The 22,093-nt window shown below is 41.2% G+C and overlaps 1 protein-coding gene across 1 annotated transcript in view; it reads right to left on the bottom strand.

The window, feature by feature from the left end:
* Positions 1 to 22,093, bottom strand: part of jazf1b (JAZF zinc finger 1b) — a 247,664-nt gene that overhangs the window by 147,071 nt on the left and 78,500 nt on the right. Inside the window, exon 2 of the mRNA XM_063069538.1 lies at positions 2,636 to 2,708. Within this exon, the coding sequence (XP_062925608.1) occupies positions 2,636 to 2,708 (73 nt within the window). The remainder of the gene's footprint in view (positions 1 to 2,635; positions 2,709 to 22,093) is intronic.

Raw genomic sequence — 22,093 nt, 5'->3', positions numbered from 1 at the left:
CTGTTAGCCAGCAGACTTTGAAATGTAGTTGTCTTCTTGTAATCAATCCATAATATAGATCTCTACAAGTGAAGTGGAAGTTTATAGCTCACTCATGATTTTAAATCAGTGACCTCAGTTAGAAGTCAACATATTAAAATGCTCGGTGGAAAAGATTTCTGCTTGCCTTCAGATACCTTTATGCTTGAATAGCCAACCGGCACTAAAGAGAAGTCAGTTGGGCAAGATGCCACGTGACGACTAGCTCCTGTGTAACTATGAATCAAAAGGAAGTCAGTGGAACCAAAATGTGGACAGTGATCTAAAGTAACTGTAGAACAATTAGCCAACAAGTTGATGCTGTTTTACATCAAGCACTAAACATGAACTTCATTTATAAACAAAACCCTGATTAAAAAGAAATAATACAGTTCATATTGCTAACAATAAAAAAATTAATTCAAATTCCCATTCCAGTTAAGGCACGCCAGTCCACGGCCTCCTCTTGTGCCAAGATGAGGCCACCCTCAGGATGGATGAGCAACACCTTATATCCTGTCCGGGTCACCTCCAACCTGATGGCATGAATATTGACTTCTCCTTCTGATAAACATTTTTTTCTTTCCCCTCTTCTTCTATCCCCACTCTGGCCTCTTACTTCTTCTCACCTGCCTATCACCTCCCCTTGGGTCACCTCCTCCTTTCCTTTCTCCTATGGTCCACTCTCCTCTCATTCAGGTTCCATCCATTCCAGCCCTTTATCTTTCCCACCCATCTGGCTTCACCTATCATCTTCTCACTATCCTCCTTCCCCTCCCCCCCACCTTTTTTATTCTGGCATCTTCCCCCTCTTTCCAGTTGCGAAGAAGTCTTGGGCCCAAATGTCAACTGTTTATTCATTTCCATAGATGCTGCCTGACCTGATGAGTTGCTCCAGCATTTTATGTGTCGCTTTGGATTTCCAGCATCTGCAGACTTCTCGTGTTTAAAAATTAACCTTACCTATCCAAACAAAATTCATCAAGTAATGTTCAGAAACTCTAAGTCAGATCACATACTATACCAAACAATATTCAGTACAAACATGCACAAAGCAACAGGAAGAGACTTTTTCCCAGGGCGTAAATTGCTAATATGAACGGTGCATAATTTTAAAGTGACTGGAGGAAAATATACGGGAGATGTCAGAGGTAAATTTTATCTTCTTACACGAAGAGTGGTGGGTATGTGAAACGTACTGCTGGGGGCGATGGTACATCAGGGACACTTAAGAGACTCAAAAAGGCACATGGATGATAGAAAAATAGAGCACTGTGTAAGAGAGAAGGGTTAGATTAATCTTAGAGTAAGTTAAGAGGTCAGCACATCGTGGGCCAAAGGGCCTGTACTTTGCTGTGCTGTTCTATGTTCCAATGGTAAGATTCATATCAGTTAATTTATTCAGTTTGCTTCACAATTTTCCTTACCGAGAAGAAAAGAAAGCAGGCAAAAGAGCACGGAGCTTCAGTGAACCCAAATACCATTATTCGTTAACAGAGTACAAACCGTCCTGCACCTTTGAGACTTCAGTTCACATCACAAATATGTTATAACAATGAATACTTGGTGTTTATAATGGTTCAGGTGATTCAACATTTACAAAAATGAATTATCCAGGACAGCAACACGTGGGAGTATGACTCATGAAGCAAACAGCTAGAAAATGGCAGTTCCAGCAGCAGAATACAATTCCAGAGGAGTAGCCCAGCAGTGAGTGCAAAGAAACTCAATGGCATTCCTAAAGGACCCTGCATCTGAATAAGTCTTTCTAACTAAATCTGGACTGGCATCTCTAAACAAGTTTTGGACCTATTATAGATTGCTTTTCACTTAAAATATTGGCATATTCACACCTGGACTGAAGGTCAAATTTTTTTAAAGACTGTGGAGTGGAAAAATTCTTTACACTGCATTTAGAAATTGTAAGTTGAAATGCACATTATAAATTGAAATTGTAACATATAAGTTATGTTCTAAGTTAAAATTATAACGTAGACAACTTTTTGATAATGTGGAAGGATGCCTTTTCATTTTAAATACAAAAATGAAATGAAAAGGTCTTGCCACATCAACCAAAAAGATTGATATGTTATTTATTCACCACATTTAACAGAACGGGTACAGAATCCTGATTATATAATAGACATTTCTCAATTAATGAATCAGCCTTTCATCCTCCCCACAACCAAAGCCCGTTTCTACCTACCAGTAAATCATGTTGTGTTACTTCTGTCTTACTTGCCGCACCCACACTGGAGTGACAGCCTTCCATGCAGCAAAGGTGGTGATAGACAAGGAGACAAAGGTGTGGCTGCCAGCAGAGCCTAAGATCTTCTTAAGTATTGCCAGGAAAATTAGGTAATTTACTATCTGTGAACTGCTACTTTCACCATCGTGAATTTTCCACCCTTCTGCAAACATAAATTTGACAAAAAAATCTCTGATTGAGTACAGAAAAGCTGGTAAGTATATAGCAGTAAGGTTTAAAATTTCGAAAGTAGGTCAAGTCCACTATATATAAAGTGGTTTCACAAAGCTTCATACTTTCTTTTGTGGTGAATGTTCGAAGACAGCACAAACCATTCACGAGGAATTTGTACAAAAGAACTCATCTTACCTGTTAACATAACTAAGAGCAACATAGGTTGGTTGTTGCAGTTCCTGTTTCTCTAACACCCGTGGATCAGTATCTGCAGGGAAATAAAAGAGTGCACAGACTTGTTAACAATAGTCCAAGTTAATAGAATAAAGTCCAGAGAAAAACGACATTAAGATTAAACACTGCTTAGCATTCAAGTAATGTACATTTTATAGCAAGTTAAAACAACTTAGTAAATAATGAGGTTAGCCCTCCACCATTGAGGACATCCTCAAGAGGCAGTGCCTCAAGGTAGCGGCATCTATTATTAAGAACTCTCACCATCTGTGACATGCCCTCTTCCTGTTACTGCCATCAAGGAGGAGGTATAGTTCAAAACTCAAAGTAAATTTATTATCAGAAGTCATATATGTCATGATATACAAACCTGTGATTCATTTTCTTGTGGGCATACTCAATAAATCTATAATAGAGTAACAATCATAATAGATTCCGTGAAAGACTGCACCAACTTGGGCGTTCAATTAGTGTGCAAAAGACACAAACTGCGCAAATACAAAAAGAAAGAAATAATAAAAAATAAATAAGCAGTCATTATTGAGATCATGAGATGAAGAGTCTTTGAAAGGAGTCCATAGGTAGTGGGAACATTTCAATGATGCGCAAGTGAAGTTGAGTTCAAGAGCCTGATAGTTGAGGGGTAATAACTGTTCCTGAACCTGGTGGTGCGAGTCCTGAAGCTCCTGTGCTTCTTCCTGATGGCAACAGTGAGAAGATGTTAGTGCCCTGGGTGCTGGAGATCCCTGATGATGGATGCTGCTTTCCTGCACTGTTTTCATGTAGATGTGCTCAATAGGGGGGAGGGCTTTACCTGTAATGGACTGGGCTATATCCACTATTTTGAATAGGATTTCCCGTTCAAGGGCAATGGTGTTTCTATACACGGTTGTGATGCAGCCAGTGAACATACTCACCAATACACATCTATAGAAACTTGTCAAAGTTTTAGATGACATGCCAGACCTTCACAAACTCTTATGCTGCCGTGCTTTCTTCATAATTGCCCAGGACAGGTCCTCTGAACTGACTAACTGTCACGGTGCAGCACATCGCACAAACCAATCTTCCATCCTTGGACTCACTTTACACCGCACGCTGTCGGAGCAGTGCTGCCAGGATAATCAAGGACACAACCCACCCAGCCAACACACTTTTCGTCCCTCTTCCCTCCGGGAAAAGGCTCAAGATCTTGAAGACTCGTACGGCCAGATTTGGGAACAGCTTCTTTCCATCTCTGGTAAGACTGCTGAACGGATCCTGACCCGGATCTGGGCTGTACCCTCCAAATATCCGGACCTGCCTCTCAGTTTTTTTGCACTACCTCACTTTCCATTTTCTATTTATAATTTGATATATTATGATTTATAATTTAAAATTTTAATATTTACTATCGATTTGTGCTCCAGGGAGCAGGAAGCGCAGAATCAAATATCGCTGTGATGATTGTACATTCTAGTATCAATTGTTTGGCGACAATAAAGTATAAAGTATAACAACAAATGTTTTGTCATATACACTCAGTGGCCAATTTATTAGGTACAGGAGTTATCTAATTAAGTGGCCTTCTGCTGCTGTAGCCCATCCAGTTCAAAGTTCGATGTGTTGTGTGTTCAGAGATGTTCTTCTGCACAGCACTGTTGTACCAGCGGTTACTTGAGATACAGTCACCTTCCTGGCAGCTTGAACCAATCTGGTCATTCTCCTCTGACCTTTCTCATTAACAAGGCATTTTTGTCCCCAGAACTACCATTTACTAGATCTTTTTTTGCACCATTCTCACTAAACTCTAGAGACCGTTAGGTGTGAAAATCAACTGCCTTTTCCTCCCAAAGATGCTGCCAGACTCTCTGAGTTCCTCCAGCATCTTGTTGCTATCAATATCTCTCTCTTGTGTTTCTGATTATAAACAGTGTGAGGTTTTCAATAAAATCATTGCCTTGCTGTTATTTCCTGTATTAACTGCTGGGTAGCTGATAACTTAAAATACTTTCTTTTTTCTTACACAAGAATAAAATAAATAGGAACAGGAGTAGGCTATCTGGCCAGTCATGCCTGCTCTGCCATTTTAGGTCAATTCTTCTTCGGGAATGAAAAAAAAGGAGATAGCCAGTACAAAAAGGAGGAGCAAGAGCTGGCAGGGAACAAGTGGAAAAAGAGAAAATCTGCAGATGCTAGAAATCCAAACAACACAGACAAAATGCTGGAGGAACTCAGCAGGCCAGCAGCATCTATGAAAAAAAAGTACAGTCGGCGTTTTGGGCTGAGGTCCTTTGGTAGGACTGCAGGGAAAAGATGAGGAGTAGATTTAAAGGTGGCAGGAAGGGAGAGATAAACACCAGGTGATAGTTGAAACCTGGAGGGGAGGGATGAAGTAAGGAGCTGGGAAATTGATTGGTTGAAGAGATCCAGGGCTGGAGAAGACAGAGTCTGATTGGAGAGGACAGAAGGTCATGGAAGAAAGAAAAGGACGGAGGAGCACCAGAGGGAGGTGATGGGCAGGCAAGGAGAAAAGGTGAGGGAGGGAAAAGGGGATGGGGAATAGTGAAGGGGGTGGGCATTACTGGAAGTTCAAGAAATCGATATTCATGCCATCAGATTAGAGGCTACCCAGATGGAATATATGGTGTTGTTCCTGAGTACGGTCATATCGCAACACTGGAGGCCATAGGTGGACATATCGGAATGGGAATGGGAAGTGGAATTAAAATGAGTGGCCACTGGGAGATCCCTCTTCTTCTGGCGGATGGAGCTTGGTGAAGCGGTCTCCCAATCTACGTCGGGTCTTGCCAATATACAGGAGGCCACGCTGGGAGCACCGGACACAGTATATGACCCCAACAGACTCACAGGTGAAGTGTCACCTCACCTGGAAGGACTGTTTGGGATCCTGAATGGTAATGAAGGAGGAGGTATAGGAGCAGGTGTAGCTTGCAAGGTTAAGTGCCAGGAGGGAGATCAGTAGGGAGGGACGAATGGACAAGAGAGCCTTTTAGGGAGCTATCCCTGTGGAAAGTTAGGGGGGGGGGTGGAGAGCGGGAAAGGTGCTTAGTGGTGGGTTCCCATTGGAGTAGTTCCAGAGAATTATATATGGACCCGGAGGCTAGTGGGGTGGTAGGTGAGGACAAAAGGAACCCTATCCTCTTACAAGTGAATCCAGGTGAGAAGGCAATGACAGACAGGTGGTGGGGGTGGGGAGAGAGACAGAATGATGTAAGAAGCTGGGGAGGTGATAGGTGGAAGTGACAAAGGGCTGAAGAAGATGGAATCTGATAGAAGAGAATAAACTATGGAATAAAGGGAAGGAGGAAGGGAGGGGCATAGGAGAGAGAAATGAGTAGGTGATGGGCAAATTGAGGAGGAAAGAGATGGGGCAATACGGCCAGAGGGACAAGGGAAAAAAAGGGTAGGACAGAGGTGAGGGGTTACTGGAAGTGAGAGAAATGTCTATCTTAAAGGTGACTTGAAAGTTCTTATGACCACCTTGCTACGAAAGCAAATAAAGTCAGTTGACATACAAGGGGTGATTGATAAGTTCATGGCCTAAGGTAGAAGGAGTACATTTATTTTTCAACATAGTCCCCTCCTACATTTACACACTTAGTCCAGCTGTCCTGGAGCATACGGATCTTGGACCTCCAGAAAGTGTCCACAGCAGGGGTGATTTAAAAGTTTGTGGCCTAAGGTAGAAGGAGATGAGTTATTAACCTCAAACTTTCTGCATAATCACTCTAAGAGTTGACCTGCATGTGCATGTAAGGAGAGCTGTATAACTCATCTGCTTCTACCTTAGGCCACAAACTTATCAATCACCCATCTGTGGACACTTTCGGGAGGTCCAAGATCCGTATAGTCCACGACTGCTGGACTAAGCGTGTACATGTAGGAGGGGACTATGTTGAAAAATAAATGTGCTAGGTTTTCTAAAATTGACCCCTTCTACCTTAAGCCACGAACATATCAATCACCCCTTGTATAATGTGAAAGAATGACTACAGATGCCTCCTTTGCTATATTTTATATGGTGCCAATTTTAAACTTCAACCTGATGGGCCTTTGATTTAATATAGCGTTTAAAATCCAGGCTGGCTGATGCTACAGCACACCACTGCTACACCGATTTTTATAGTACAGACTCTGTACCTGAACTTAAAACACTTTTACTGGGAGGCAAGAGCAGTACCAAATGACAAAAAAGGTAAAATATTTTGATATTATAGCCACTTTACAATTAATACTATATGGGAGGCAAAGGTTAGATTGATCTTAGAGTAGGCTGAAAAGTCGGCACAAAGCTGTGGGCTGAAGGGCCTGTGCCTAAAATGCTCTAATTGTTTTATTAAAAAATTTGCCCGGCAATAACTTTCTTTTCAAGATTCATGTAAAAAAATCTTTAAATAAAATATTCTATTTCTTCAGCTCTTCCAATTGAGGTTAAAGAGAATTGAAATGCAAGACAAAATGCGCAAATATATTTCCATGAATAAATGCATGACAATAAAAATTCTCCCAATTGTGCTCACTTCGGTTTGTCATCAGGTTTCTGAAATATCTTGTTATTAAAGGTATAAATCAAATATGTAAACTTGTCATCTATTATTATGCTGCAGATTTTGTGTCAGCAGTCAAGGGAAGATTTTCACCCGTTGTCCCCAGCTGCTCCCAAAGTGGAACAGTCCTTGGAAGTCTGGTCTTGCATCATTTATTTGAGTTTGCTGCCCTCTATGGGGGAACTGTAGCATCAGTAATGAGCTCAGTAATCAGCAAAGCAGAATCAGAATTAGAATCAAGTTTAATATCACTGGCATATGTTGTGAAAACAGAGGGAAAAAAATTCAACCAATTATAAAACTCTTAAGAGGAAACAATGAATAAAAAAAGGGGGAAATTAAAATTATATTTTAAGTATTATATAGAAAATGAAAGACATAAGACAATAAGCAGAATTAGGCCATTTGGCTCGTCAAGTCTACTCCACCATTTAATCACAGCTGATCCTTTTCTTCCCCTCCTCAACCCCATTGTCCGGCCTTCCCTCCGTAACCTTTGATGCTGTGTCCAATCAAGAACCCATCAATCTCTGCCTTAAATACTCCCAACAATCTGTGGTAGCAGACACCAACAAAATCAACAAACTCATTCGTAAGGCCAGTGATATTGTGGAGATGGAACTAGACTCTCTCACGGTGGTGTCTGAAAAGAGGATGCTGTCTAAGTTGCATGCCATCTTGGTCAATGTCTCCCATCCACTACATAATGTACTGGGTGGGCACAGGAGTACATTCAGCCAGAGACTCATTCCTCCGAGATGCAGCACAGAGCGTCATAGGAAGTCATTCCTGCCTGTGGCCATCAAACTTTACAACTCCTCCCTTGGAGGGTCAGACACCCTGAGCCGATAGGCTGGTCCTGGACTTATTTCATAATTTACTGGCATAATTTACATATTACTATTTAACTATTTATGGTTCTATTACTATTTATTATTTATGGTGCAACTGTAACGAAAACCAATTTCCCCCAGGATCAGTAAAGTATGACTATGACAAATTCCATAAATTCACCCCCACCCCCCCACGGCTAAAGAAATTTCTCCGCATCTCTGTTTTAAATGGATGTCCCTCTATCTTGAGGCTGTGCCCTCTGGTCCTAAACTCCCTCACCAAGGGAAACATCCTTTCCACATCTACTCAGTCTAGGCCATTAAACATTCAAAAGGTTTCAATGAGATTCTCCTCATCTTCCTAAATTCCCAGACCCACAAGGGTGTTCAGCACAAGGCCTCACAGATTCCTTTGCAACTCAGATTTTTGGATTTTCTCCTTGTTTAGAAAATAGTCTGTCCATTTATTTCTGCTACCAAAATGCATGACCAAGAGTTTTCCAACATTGTATTTCATTTGCCACTTTCTTGCCCTATCTCCTAATTTAAGTCCTTCTGCAGCCTACCTGCTTGCTCAACACTACCTGCCCCTCCACTAATCTTCGTATCATCTGCAAACTTGGCAACAAAGCCATCTATTCCATCATCTAAATCTTTTATATACAGCATAAGAAGAACACCCAACACCGACCCTTGTGGAACACCACCAGTCACTGGCAGCCAACCAGAAAAGGATCCTTTTATTCCCACTTGCTGCCTCCTGCCAATCAGCCAATGCTCTAACCATGCTAGTAACTTTTCTGTAATACCATGAGTTCTTAGCTTAGTAAGCAGCCTCATGTGTGGCACCTTGTCAAAGGTCTTCTGAAAGTCCAAATATACAACATCCATGACATCTCCTTTATCTATCCTATTGTAATCTCCTCAAAGAATTCCAACAGGTTTATCAGGCAAGATTTTCCCTTAATGAAGCCATGTTGATTTTGCCCTATCTTCTCCTGTGTCACGAAGTACTCCATAACCTCATCCTTAACAATTGACTCCAACACCTTCCCAACCACTGACGTCAGGCTAACTGGTCTATAATTTCTTTCCTGCTGCCTTCCTCCTTTCTTAAAGAGTGGAGTGACATTTACAATTTTCCAGTCCTCTGGCACCATGCCAGAGTCCAATGATTTTTGAAAGATCATTGCTAATGCCTCCATTATCTCTACTGCTACCTCTTTCAGAACCCTAGGGTGCAGTTCACCTGGTCTGGGTGACTTATGGACCCTTAGGTTTTTCAGCTTTTTGAGCACCTTCTCTCTTGTAATAGTAACTTACTCACTTCTCTTCCTTCACACACTACAACATCTGGCATACTGCTAGTGTCTTCCACAGTGAAGACTGATGCAAAATACTCATTTAGTTCATCTGCCATCTCCTTGTCCCTTGCTATTATTTCTCTAGCTTCATTTTCTAGCGGTCTTATATTCACTCTCATCTCGCTTTTATTTTTTTACATACTTGAAAAAACTTTTACTATCCACTTTGATATTGTTTGCTAGCTTGCTTTCATATTTCAACTTTTCCCTTCTAATGATTCTTCTAGTTGCTCTCCGTAGGTTTTTAAAAGCTTCCCAATCTTCAGTCTTCCTGCTAATTTTTGCATTGTTGTACGCTCTCTCTTTTGTTTTTACATTAGCTTTGACTTCCCTTGTCAGTCACAGTTGTACTATTTTGCCATTTGATTAAGAGATTATCTTTGACATGAGATTAAGTCAAAGATATAAACAAGCAAAACATAAAAACATAAAAAAGAGAAAAACATGAAATTATATAAGACAGCAAGGTATATACCTATATACTGGATTACACACTCAAAATGCTGGAGGAACTCAGCAGGTCAGGCAGCATCTATGGAAGGAAATGAACAGTTGACGTTTCAGGCCAAGACTCTTCTTCAGGACTCCTGTTTATGCCTCCATGATGATGCCTACGTACTGAGCTCCTCCAGAATTTTCTGTGTGCTTTGTGTCTGAATTTCCAGCATCTGCAGAATCTCTTGTGCTCATACATGGGATGCTTTTCTTTCAAAATAACATTTGAAGTGTTAACTCTCCTTCAAGGGGTCAAGAAACCAGATATAAATAATTCTTCAGAATCTGACAGTAACTATGGCTTACAATGATATTCCCGAGAGGTTCAGTTCTAGGTATTTCATTGCCATTTATTTCACCCCATTACTTTTGAGTATCTGTCAGTGTCAAAGAGAATAAGGACAAGGAGAATAGGATATCCTGTAGTTGAACGATTCAGAACACTCCCAGTACTCTAACGATAGCTGGATTATTTGTCCCTTCACCCTTCTATCCTTTTATCCTCCGCTCCTCATTACATGCATTATCAGCCTCACGTTTATGGAAGAAAAATGTAGGAACCTTGTATAATTAAAAGCTTCCTTCACTGTCCATTCCCTAATCAACACTAACTTCTCGTTCCCTTGATTTGATTTCAAAGTCAAAGTTGAGTTTCTGGTCAAGTGCAATGAAAAACGTACTTGCAGCATCACAGGCACATAGCATCATAAACTTTGATCATGGCTACTTCATATTTTCAATATGAGGCAACATTCACTAATCCCCCCACCCCATAATATCTTTCAACAGGCCAGCGATTCAGCAGGTAAATCAATTTTTACATTTTCCTTCTTTCCCCATTGCCAGATATCTTGTTACCTTGTCTTGAATATCTGAATTTATGACTTATTTCCCCATCTGGAAAATGCAGCCATGCTCTCAACTGCTTCTGAATTCCAGAGGAGAAAGCGAAAACTAAAGCTAATAAGAGTTAAAGATGGTGCCAGTGATTGTCAGCAACTCTCTGTGGACTGCAGATAGCCACAGGCAAAGCCGCACCAACCACTGAGCATATCTACATGAAACGCTGTTGCAGGAAAGTAGCATCCATCAACAGGGAGCCTCGCTACTTGGGACTTGCTCTCTTTTCGCTGCTGCCATCAGAAGGTACAAGAGCCTCAGGACCCACACCACCAGATACAGGAACAGTTACTACCCCTCAACCATCAGGACCTGAACCAGAGAGGATAACTTGACTCGACTTCACTTGCCCCATCATTGAAATGTTCCCACAACCAACGGAGTCACTTTTAAGGACTCTTCATCTCATGTTCTTGATGTTTATTGGTTATTTATTTATTATTATTATTTCTTCTTTTTGTATTTACATACAGTGGCATGCAAAGGTTTGGGCACCCCGGTCAAGATTTCTGTTACTGTGAATAGCTAAGCGAGAAAAAGATGAACTGATTTCCAAAAGGCATAAAGTTAAAGATGACACATTTCTTTAATATTTTAAGCAAGAAAACTTTTTTATTTCCATCTTTTACAGTTTCAAAATAACAAAAAAGGAAAAGGGGCTGAAGCTAAGTTTGGGCACCCTGCATGGTCAGTACTTAGTAACACCTCCTTTAGCAAGTACCACAGCTTGTGAATGCTTTCTGTAGCCAGCTAAGAGTCTTTCAATTCTTGTTTGAGGGATTTTCACCCATTCTTCCTTGCAAAAGGCTTCTAGTTCTGTGAGATTCTTGGGCTGTCTTGACGCACTGCTCTTTTGAGGTCTATCCACAGATTCTCGATGATGTTTAGGTCAGGGGACTGTAAGGGCCATGGCAAAACCTTCAGCTTGCACCTCTTGAGGTAGTCCATTGTGGATTTTGAGGTGTGTTTAGGTTCATTCTCCTGTTGTAGAAGCCATCCTCTTTTCATCTTCGGCTTTTTTACAGACGGTGTGACGTTTGCTTCCAGAATTTGCTGGTATCTAATTGAATTCATTCTTCTCTCTACCAGTAAATGTTCCCCATACCACTGGCTGCAACACAAGCCCAAAGCATGATCGATCCACCCCCGTGCTTAACAGTTGGAGAAGTGTTCTTTTCATGAAATTCTGCACCCTTTTTTCTCCAAACATACCTTTGCTCATTGTGGACAAAAAGTTCCATTTTAACTTCATCAGTCCACAGGACTTGTTTCCGAAATGCATCAGGCTTGTTTAGATGTTTCTTTGAACCTTTTGAATAAAACTTCTTGGCTGCAATGAGCAAAGGTATGTTTGGAGAAAAGAGGGTGCACTATTTCTCTCTTGCACTATTTATTTATTTTCTAATGTTAACTTATTTTTTAAATATCTTGTACTGTACTGCTGCCACAAAACAACAAATCTCATGCAGAAGCAGTTCCTAAAATGTTGAGTGTGGATCTTCTTGTAGCTCCATCCCGATGACAGTAATGAGAAGAGGGCGTGTCCCAGATGGTGAGGTCCCTCATGATACCAGCACTGCACGTTCTCTGTGGCTGTTATACTTTACTCTGTATTTTTTTTTGTTTACCTTGATAAGCTTATTTGTCACATTGTGCATCAAAACATACACGACCCACATCAACGACTGAGATGTGCTGAAGGCAGTTCTCAAGTGTAGCCATTGTTGCGTATTTAATAGTTCAGTAATATCGTAAATATATTGTTTGATTAAACATTCTTGTTCATTTAAATAATTCACTCCAGGTAATATGTAGAAATACATGAACTGCGTACAGCATGAAACTACCACGTGTGATGTACTTGCCTTGCTTAAGGTAAACACATTTTGGACTCCCATGCCTTTCTCTTAATCAGTTTAATGTTTTGGAGTTACAAAACATAACACCTGTGCCCATAACCATGTCAATGCACTGTGTAATGATCTGATCTGTATGAAAAGTATGTAAGACAAGATTTTCACTGTATCTTGGTACATTACAGTAACAAGCCAATTCCACATCCCGCGGCCCTGCTGTCTGCAACACACAAACATATCTTTACCTTGTGCTATCACTCTCTTAACGCCCCATTAACCCATTTGACCGAACGACCCCTACAACTCATCCCCACTGTTGGTTTAAGCACACCGTGAACTTCGGAGTGACTTGCAATGACTGCTGAAACTACGCAGACTGCCCAACCATCGCCTTTAGTGTTGCTCTTTAAAATGACCAACTGCAACAAAATAGGACACAGGCTCCAGAGGCAGAGAGCTGTAACACGAGATAAGGTGTCACTTGGTGGAACTCAGTAAATGTCAGCTGCAGAACATGGAAATACCCACACCGAATTTTCCATGTCATCAAGGTAATCCAGCTTGAGAAAAACTCTTCCACAAGAGAAGTGGTTACTACAGAATCCAATTCCAAAGCTTATATTTGAAAGCACCAATATACACAATTAATATTTGCACATTTAAATTACTTCACGATTGTTTAATGTCATTTCCAGTACACAAATGAACAAAATAATTGTTACTCCGGATCTGATGCAGCACCAAAAAAAAAACACAACAACAAAAAAACATGCAAGATAATTTATATACATAGACTGATTCTATTTACCGTACATAAACTGATGCTAGGCACAGGAGTGTCTGTACTTAAGGCAACTCTGACAGGAAATGACACAGTAGTTCTGGTGGAGAGTGTGGAGAGGTGGGTTAGTGGGTGGAGGTGTTGATCAGTCTTAATGCGTGGGGAAAGTTATTGTTTTTATTCTGGTGGTCCTGGCGTGGATGATACATAGTCTCCTCCCTGAAAGGAGTAGGACAAATAGTTCATGAGCAGGGTGGGTGGGATCCTTCATAGCCTTTCCTGGCACCTTTTATATATGCCTTGACGGCAGGTAGGCTGGTAATAAAACCAGATAGAAAACAATTTGAACTCACACAAACTGCACTGACACAAAAAATGCATCTGTGATTACAAACTATGTCAAATTCTTCTTCTTAAGCCCATCACCCCTACTGGGAGAGTCCTCTGTCCTGTTGACTGGCCACGTGGCTTCCACTTTCGACTTTGTACATCTTCCAAGTGAATATCCTTCCTCTCCCAGGGATAACGCTTTGCAACTGCTGTTGGTGTCTTTGCAGCTCTGAGTTTTTATAGGATGAGGTTGCTAGGCCCATGCCCAACAATCCTTTCACAGCCGGGCTTGGGAAACGTCCATGGCGGAGTTATATATAACTAATACTTTGAATATTAAACACATCATTTAAGCTCTACTTCATGCAGCTGGATAGTTTTGTACTGTGTTGCCACATCATATCAAATTAACAGGCATTATATCAGATTAGAAGAGATCAAAGATGTTTTTGAAGAGTTATTTTATTTACCTGCAGTTAGATTATAAGTGCAGGAAAATATGCACAGTATATAAATGCATTTGCTTCATAAACGGAAATACTGCCATTCCTCAATTTCAGGAAGGGAAGCAATCGTACAAATTCCAAGTGTGAAGCTTTAAAACCTGAAAAGGCCGGTAAAATGAAGGTTGGGCATATGGGTACGATGTATATACATTTACAAGAGCAGTAACAAATTGTTACAGTAAAAAGTTTTACAAATCAAAGACTCACCCCAAAGAGTTAATGATGCTACAGGTGAAAATCTGTACATCAAACCTTCCTATTGTAATGACAACTACGCTAGGGTTTGTATAGCAAAGTTCAAAGTAAATTTATTATCAAAGCATGTATATGTTACCATATACTGTCCTGAGATTCATTTTCTTATGGGTAGTCACAGTAAGTACAAAGAAAGACAATAGAATCAATAAAGAACTATACACAACAAACACAGACAAACGGAATCAGAATCTGGTTTAATATAAATTGTGAAATTTGAACATCCATTGTGCAAAAGACAACTTGCACAAATACAAAAAAGATAAAAACAAAATAATATTAATTAAACGTCAAATCTATAAAACTGTGCTAACGTTTTAGGCAAATACAGACAGCTAGGGTGCCTGAGACTTTTACACAGTACTATACTGTATTTGTCAATGTGGAGTGGAGAGCCAGTTTGAAAATCTGGCAGGAGCAAAGGATGTTGAGAATGACGAGGTTGGAGCACCACAAGAGGGGTGTGGGACAGGTGGCAGAGGAGTACCAAGGCAGGGGCTGATGTGGGTGCTGACACATTAGGCACAGTCATTTGATTCCAAACAATTGATTTATTAATCACCAGATCACCATTTATTAATCACCATCTGGTGCTTTCCACTCCTTCCTCTCTCCCTTCCCCTTTTCCCAACCATGATTCCCCTCTCCCTGCCCCTCTTCCCACTCTCAGTCCACAATAGAGACCCAGATCAGAATCAGATTTATCATCACTCACATATGTCATGATATCTGCCATTTCTTTGCAGCAGTACAGTATAATACATAAAATGACTACAGTACTGTGCAAAAGTCTTAGACATCCTAGCTATATATACGTATGTGCCTATGACTTTAGCACAGTACTGTATATGTGCACAGAAAGTTATAGTCATTGCTGTAGTTATGTAGTATTTGTTGCAAAGAAAAATTGCTGTTTTAAGGGTTTTAGATTTGTAATAATTGAGCCATGTAGCTAATTGCTTTTTTGGGTTGTATCACCGTTTGAAGATAATTCAGGTAAGACAATACCCTATGGGGGAAGCCTTTGAATCAAAGAGGGCATGCATTGTTTTGAGCTGGCACTTTTGCCTAAAAATTAATTTTATTGGATAATAGGAAGCCAGACAACACACATACCATAGTTACGAAATAAGTAACCTTCACATGTGACCTTTCCAGAGGCACCAAGTTCCTTTCAGGATGTGATCAGACAAGATTTATTTTAATCTTGAAATCCTCTGGTAAACAAGCCTAATGCATCAGCTAAAGACAGTTCAAAGTTAACCTTTTGAGCTTGATGTTGACATTTCATGATAGTTAAAGTTCACTCGTCTACTTCATGCAGTAGACTAGTCTTGTACTGCATTGCCGGTTTTCAAACCAGCAATAACCTGAGTTTTGATCATTAGTGTAGATTCCGTAAAATACAACCAAAGTTTCTTTAAAGTTCAAAAGTTCACAATATACTACTTTGACATTCATTTTCTTACAGGCATTCACAGTAGATCAGAGAAATATAATGGAATCAATGAAAACTGTACACAAAGAACGACAAACAACCAAAGTACAAAAGATGACAAACTGTGCAATTACAAAAAAAATTAATAATAAATAAATAGTACAGGTGTCCCTCGCTTTTCGAACGTTCGCTTTACGAAACCTCACTGTTGCGAAAGACCTACATTAGTACCCTGTTTTCGCTTTCAGAAGGTGTTTTCACTGTTACGAAAAAAAAGCAGCGCGCGATAAAAGGCAGCACGCGCCCTGCGCAGCCGCTCTCCCCCGGATTCGGAACGGCATTGCTTTAACACATGCCTGTGAGCAGCCGTTAGCGAGGTGAGTTCTAAGGTATCGAAAAAGCCTAAAAGAGCTCGTAAGGGTGTTACGCTTAGCGTAAAACTAGACATAATTAAGCGTTTTGATCGTGGTGAATGAAGTAAGGACTAAGTGAGTTTGGCTTGTGGAAGTTGACAGTGATGTTGAAGAGGTTTTGGCATCCCATGACCAAGAACTGATAGATGAAGAGCTGATGCAGTTGGAAGAGGAAAGGATAACAATCGAAACCGAATGCAGTAGCGAACTGAACGTGAAGCAACTGCGTGAGATTTTCGATGCAATGATAAACTATGACTTTAATTTTGAAAGGGTACGTCGGTTTAGGGGATATTTGCAAGATAGTTTGAGTCCTTACAAAGAACTGTATGATAGAAAAATGCGCGAGGCTCAGCAGTCAAGCAAGCCTTCCACATCAGCCACAGCAGACGACGAACCTCGACCTTCGACATCGAGGCAGACAGTCATAGGAGAAGATGAGTTGCCTGCTCTAATGGAAACAGATGTCGAGATGACACCCAGTGTCCCACCACCGCAACACCCAGGCCGTGGACAGATACTGTACCGATTCGCGGAGAATGCAGCAGTAGCCGGGAGGCACACAGCACATCTTTAAGAAAAAAGCCGAAATAAACATGCTAATTAATTAGGTGCCGCCCCACACATAGATGTCGGCCCAGATCAGAGATGCAATCGGCAATTGGCACTGATCTGGGCCGACAATTACGTGCCGGGCAGCACCTAATTAATTAGCATGTTTATTTCGGCTTTTTTCTTAAAGATGTGCTGTGTGCCTCCCGGCTACTGCTGCATTCTCCGCGAATACACAGCCTATATAAAGTAGAAATACTTTTCCACAATCATTACTGGACTGTTCTCCGTAGCAAAAATCTCACGCAAACGCTGTTGGCAAAAACACGGCACAAGCGCTCTCCAGTAACCTTTAAGCTATGAAGCTGCCAAATCATACCAAATAACACGTAAAAATACACAGCCTATATAAAGCAGAAATAATGTATGTACAGTGTAGTATCACTTACGGGAATCGGGAAGACACTGCTGATGGTGTGTTAGACTGAGTCGTCGCAGGCTGGGGTGGTGCAGTGGCCCCCACCCTCCAGGCTGCCGACCGATACATTGCCACGAGGCATGCAGGGGTCCAGCGGTAGCCGGGAGGCACACAGCACATCTTTAAGAAAAAAGCCGAAATAAACATGCTAATTAATTAGGTGCTGCCCGGCACGTAATTGTCGGCCCAGATCAGTGCCGATTGCCGATTGCATCGCCTTTGGTCTGGGCCGACATTTATGTGTGGGGCGGCACCTAATTAATTAGCATGTTTATTTTGGCTTTTTTCTTAAAGATGTGCTGTGTGCCTCCCGGGTACCGCTGGACCCCTGCGTGCCTCGTGGCAATGTATTGGTCGGTGGCCTGGAGGGTGGGGGCCACTGCACCACCCCAGCCTGCGACGACTCAGTCTAACACACCATCAGCAGTGTCTTCCCGATTCCCGTAAGTGATACTACACTGTACATACATTATTTCTGCTTTATATAGGCTGTGTATTTTTACGTGTTATTTGGTATAATTTGGCAGCTTCATAGCTTAAAGGTTACTGGAGAGCGCTTGCGCCGTGTTTTTGCCAACAGCGTTTGCGTGAGATTTTTGCTACGGAGAACAGTCCAGTAATGATTGTGGAAAAGTATTTCTACTTTATATAGGCTGTGTATTTATTATTTATTTATCATTCCTGCTTTTACTATGTATTACTGTTATTTTAGGTTTTATGTGTTATTTGGCATGATTTGGTAGGTTGTTTTTGGGTCTGCGAACGCTCACAAAATTTTCCCATATAAATGAATGGTACTTGCTTCTTCGCTTTACGACATTTCGGCTTACAAACTGTTTCACAGGAACGCTCTACCTTTGGATGGCGGGGGAAGCCTGTACCAAGAATATGAGTTGTAGAATCCCTGAAAATGAGTTGATAGGTTGCGCTAAGGGGAGTGAAGCTATCCACACTGGTTCAGGAGACCGATGGTTGATGGGTCATAACTGTTCCTGAACCTGGTGGTTTGGGACCTAAGGTTCCTGTACATCCTTCCCGATGGTAGCAGTGAGAAGACAGCATGGCCTGGATGATCAGTGTCCTTGATGATGGATAAATCTAAATTAACTTTTTTTGTATGCAAACAACAGGAATTCTGCAGATGCTGGAAATTCAAGCAACACACATCAAAGTTGCTGGTGAACGCAGCAGGCCAGGCAGCATCTCTAGGAAGAGGTACAGTTGACGTTTCAGGCCGAGACCCTTCGTCAGGACTGCAGGCCAGGCAGCATCTGTAGGAAGAGGTACAGTCGACGTTTCAGGACTTTTCAAGACGTTTCAGGATGTTTCAAGAGGTATAGGACTGATGAAGGGTCTCAGCCTGAAACATCGACTGTACCTCTTCCTAGAGATGCTGCCTGGCCTGCTGCGTTCACCAGCAACTTTGATGTGTGTAACTTTTTTTGTAGTTCAATTTACATTTGCCTTTGCTGTTGATTCCCAGAGCACAACCACCAACACCAAAATCCTAACCTCAATCCTTTTCAAACAAATTCCATGAGACATTAGGACCATAAAATGAACTGTTCAAGGAACTTCACGGGTACAACATCTGTAGGGGTGAGGAGAGGGAAGGAACTGTTGACATTTGGGTCTCACACCAAAACATCGACATTTCTTTTCTCCTGCAAACACAAAATGTTGGAGGCACTCAGCAGACCAGGCAGTATCTATGGAAAAGAGTTAACTATCAATGTTTCAGACCCTTCATCAGCACTGGAGAAAAAGGTGAGAAGTCAGGATGAAGAATCCTTTTCCCTTGACAGATTCTGCTTTACACGTTGAATTCTTCCGGACGTTTGTTTTTATTTGCTCCATTTTCCAGCGTCTGCAATCTCTCGTGTATCCTTTAGACATTATTTTCAATTGCTGGCCATCAAGCAACATGCTTCAGGATTAGGACAGACAGACTGAGTAACAGCTGCTTCCCCCAGGCTGCGAGACTAATGAATACCTTGCCACCACCAAGGTCTCGTCACTAGGACAGCGAGTTGTTTGCTGTTTACCTTTGCTGCACACTAAATGCATTTTGAATTATATTTTATTAACGCATTTGTGGTAATATTTTCTTTTGTGATTTATGTATTGTGGGTGCACTGTGGTCTGGAAGAAAGTTGGTTTCATTTGGTTGTATATAGGTGACAATAAATTTCAACTTGAATGCACCCCTGCTTGGTTAGAGGTGATATCAGAATCAGAATCAGGTTTAATATCAATGGCATATATTGTGAAATTTGTTGTACAGCTGTGCAGCACAACACATAACTGTAGATTACATATATATAAATAAACATACATACACAAAAAATGTTAAATTAAATAAGTAGTGCAAAAGAAGAAAAAAAAAAGTAGTGAGGTCGTGTTCATAGGTTTAATGTCCATTCAGAAATCTGAAGGCAAAGGGGAAGAAGCTATTCCTGAGTCATTGACTGTGTGCCTTCGGGCTCCTGTACCTTCTCCCTGATGGTAGGCGACGGGGGTCCTTAATGATGGATGCCACCTTTTTGAGGTATTGCTCCTCGAAGATGTCCTGGATGCTGTTGAGGCTAGAGCTCATGATGGACATGACTGAGTTCTCAACTTGCTGTAGCTTATTTCGATCCTGTGTGGTGTCCCCGCCCTACCAGATGGTAATGCAGCCAGTTAGAATGCTCTCCATGGTACATCTGTAGAAATTTGCAAATGTCTTTGGTGACATACCAAATCTCCTCAAACTCCTAATGAAATATAGCCACTGTCATGCCTTCTTTGTAACTGCATCAATATGCTAGGGCCAGATTAGAAATGCTACTAGCGCAGAGTGTAATAGCTCGTAATTTCAAAAAAAGGTGAGTTTTACTGTTTGTGTTGTCATTCCTTGAATTTCAGGTCATCTATGCTGTGAGTGAGTTAACAAATCATTTTCATGCAGGTGTTCCTCATGCTATAAACAGCCTCCATAACTTGGTACATGACAACTGACTCAAATTGCGAGATCAAAGCTACAGCATCTTCAGATCTGGATTCAGCCTAACAATGGAGCAGAAACTGTTACTGTGGCTTTCCACAGAGAAACATAGACCCTTCAATTTCCCACAATAAACACAGTTGCAACCATGGAGAGTAGGTCACCTCATGAATACAGAAAGCGTTGCTCCCTTAATTCACCTACAATCACTGCCAATCATTACACATGAGAGAACAGGGCAGAGGGAAGATTAAACCTGGTCTATATCCCACACTCTTTCATTGTTGTTTATATATTCCTCTTTTTGAGCTCTGATGCTCTCCAATGTGATTTTTCTTTCATTTTATATTCATATCTCAGCCTCTAAGCTTTCATATGGTTATGTTTGTTGTCTTCGCCTAGTCCAAATAAACTAATTCAGTGTATTCCTACAGTAGAAAGCTCAAATACTTAATTTTCATTCCCGTTCACGCAAATAATGTGAAGGGGATAGGCGATGGTGTCACTGTATTGTGACGATTTTTTGAACCAGGGCCTTCGTCGCCAAACAATTTCAATGTTTAATAGAAGTCTGGATAGGTACATGAATGGTAGGTGTATGGAGGGCTATGGTCCCAGTGTAGGTCAATGGGAGTAGGTTGTTGAAATGGTTTGGCACACACATGATGGGCCAAAGGGCCTGTTTCTGTGCTGTACTTTTCTATGACTCTGACTCTAAACCAGCAAAATGCAGTGTCCTTCAGCCACCTGCCACAGAACCTCTAATTCCATCAACTCCCGCCCACCACCTGCCATTTTGCTGTGTGCAGTCTGTTTTAAGTAAACAATCACTACTCACTGTCGGTTTAACAAAGTGCCTCACAAGAGGGTTTACAAACTGAACTTGACGCTAACGATAAGGCAAAAGACTATTTATTGAAAGGCAAGGAAGCAAATTTAGTTAAGGAACTTGGCATTTAGGGCTGAGCACACATACCTTTAACAATAAAATGTTAACCAGCAATTCAGTATTTCATTTCAAAATTAACAACATCAGGACAGAAAGAAATAGTGCTGCAAACATACAGCAAACTGAGACATTAACCTTTTATATGTGGATCTTTCTTTGGAATTGTTCCATCTTGGATGCTGACCCACCTACTGCATATTCCCAATATTTTCTTTCCTGGTTTTCCAGTTTCAGGATCTTTTGTCCTGTTGCTGTTGACTACAGGATTAGCATTGAAAGCCAGCAGATTTGGTAAAGTTGTTGCTTCCCTTGCCTTAGCTGACAGCATTATTTTAAATATATTAATCACATCATATAAGACAGTGATAAGAAACCTGATAGATTCTAGCAAATGTCTACAGATGTACCATGGAGAGCATTCTGACCGTTCGCATCACCGTCTGGTATGGAAGGGCCACTGCAGAGTCAAAGGAAAAACGAAACAGAGGGCTGCAAACCTAGCCAGCTCCAACAAGGGCAGTAATCTCATCACCAGCGAGAACATCTTCAAAAGGCAATGCATCAAGAAGGTAACATCCATCATTAAAGACCATCAGCACTCACGATATGCCCTATTCTCATTACTACATCAGACAGGAGGTTCAGGCGCTTGAAGACACAAACTTAATGTTTTAGGAACAGCTTCTTCCCCCCCTGCCATTAGATTTCTGAACAGTCACTGAACTCATAAACA

This window comes from Mobula hypostoma, chromosome 17 (genome assembly GCF_963921235.1).
Source record: "Mobula hypostoma chromosome 17, sMobHyp1.1, whole genome shotgun sequence".
In the NCBI taxonomy this organism is placed as follows: domain Eukaryota; kingdom Metazoa; phylum Chordata; class Chondrichthyes; order Myliobatiformes; family Myliobatidae; genus Mobula; species Mobula hypostoma.
This window is presented reverse-complemented; position numbering and strand designations above follow the sequence as displayed.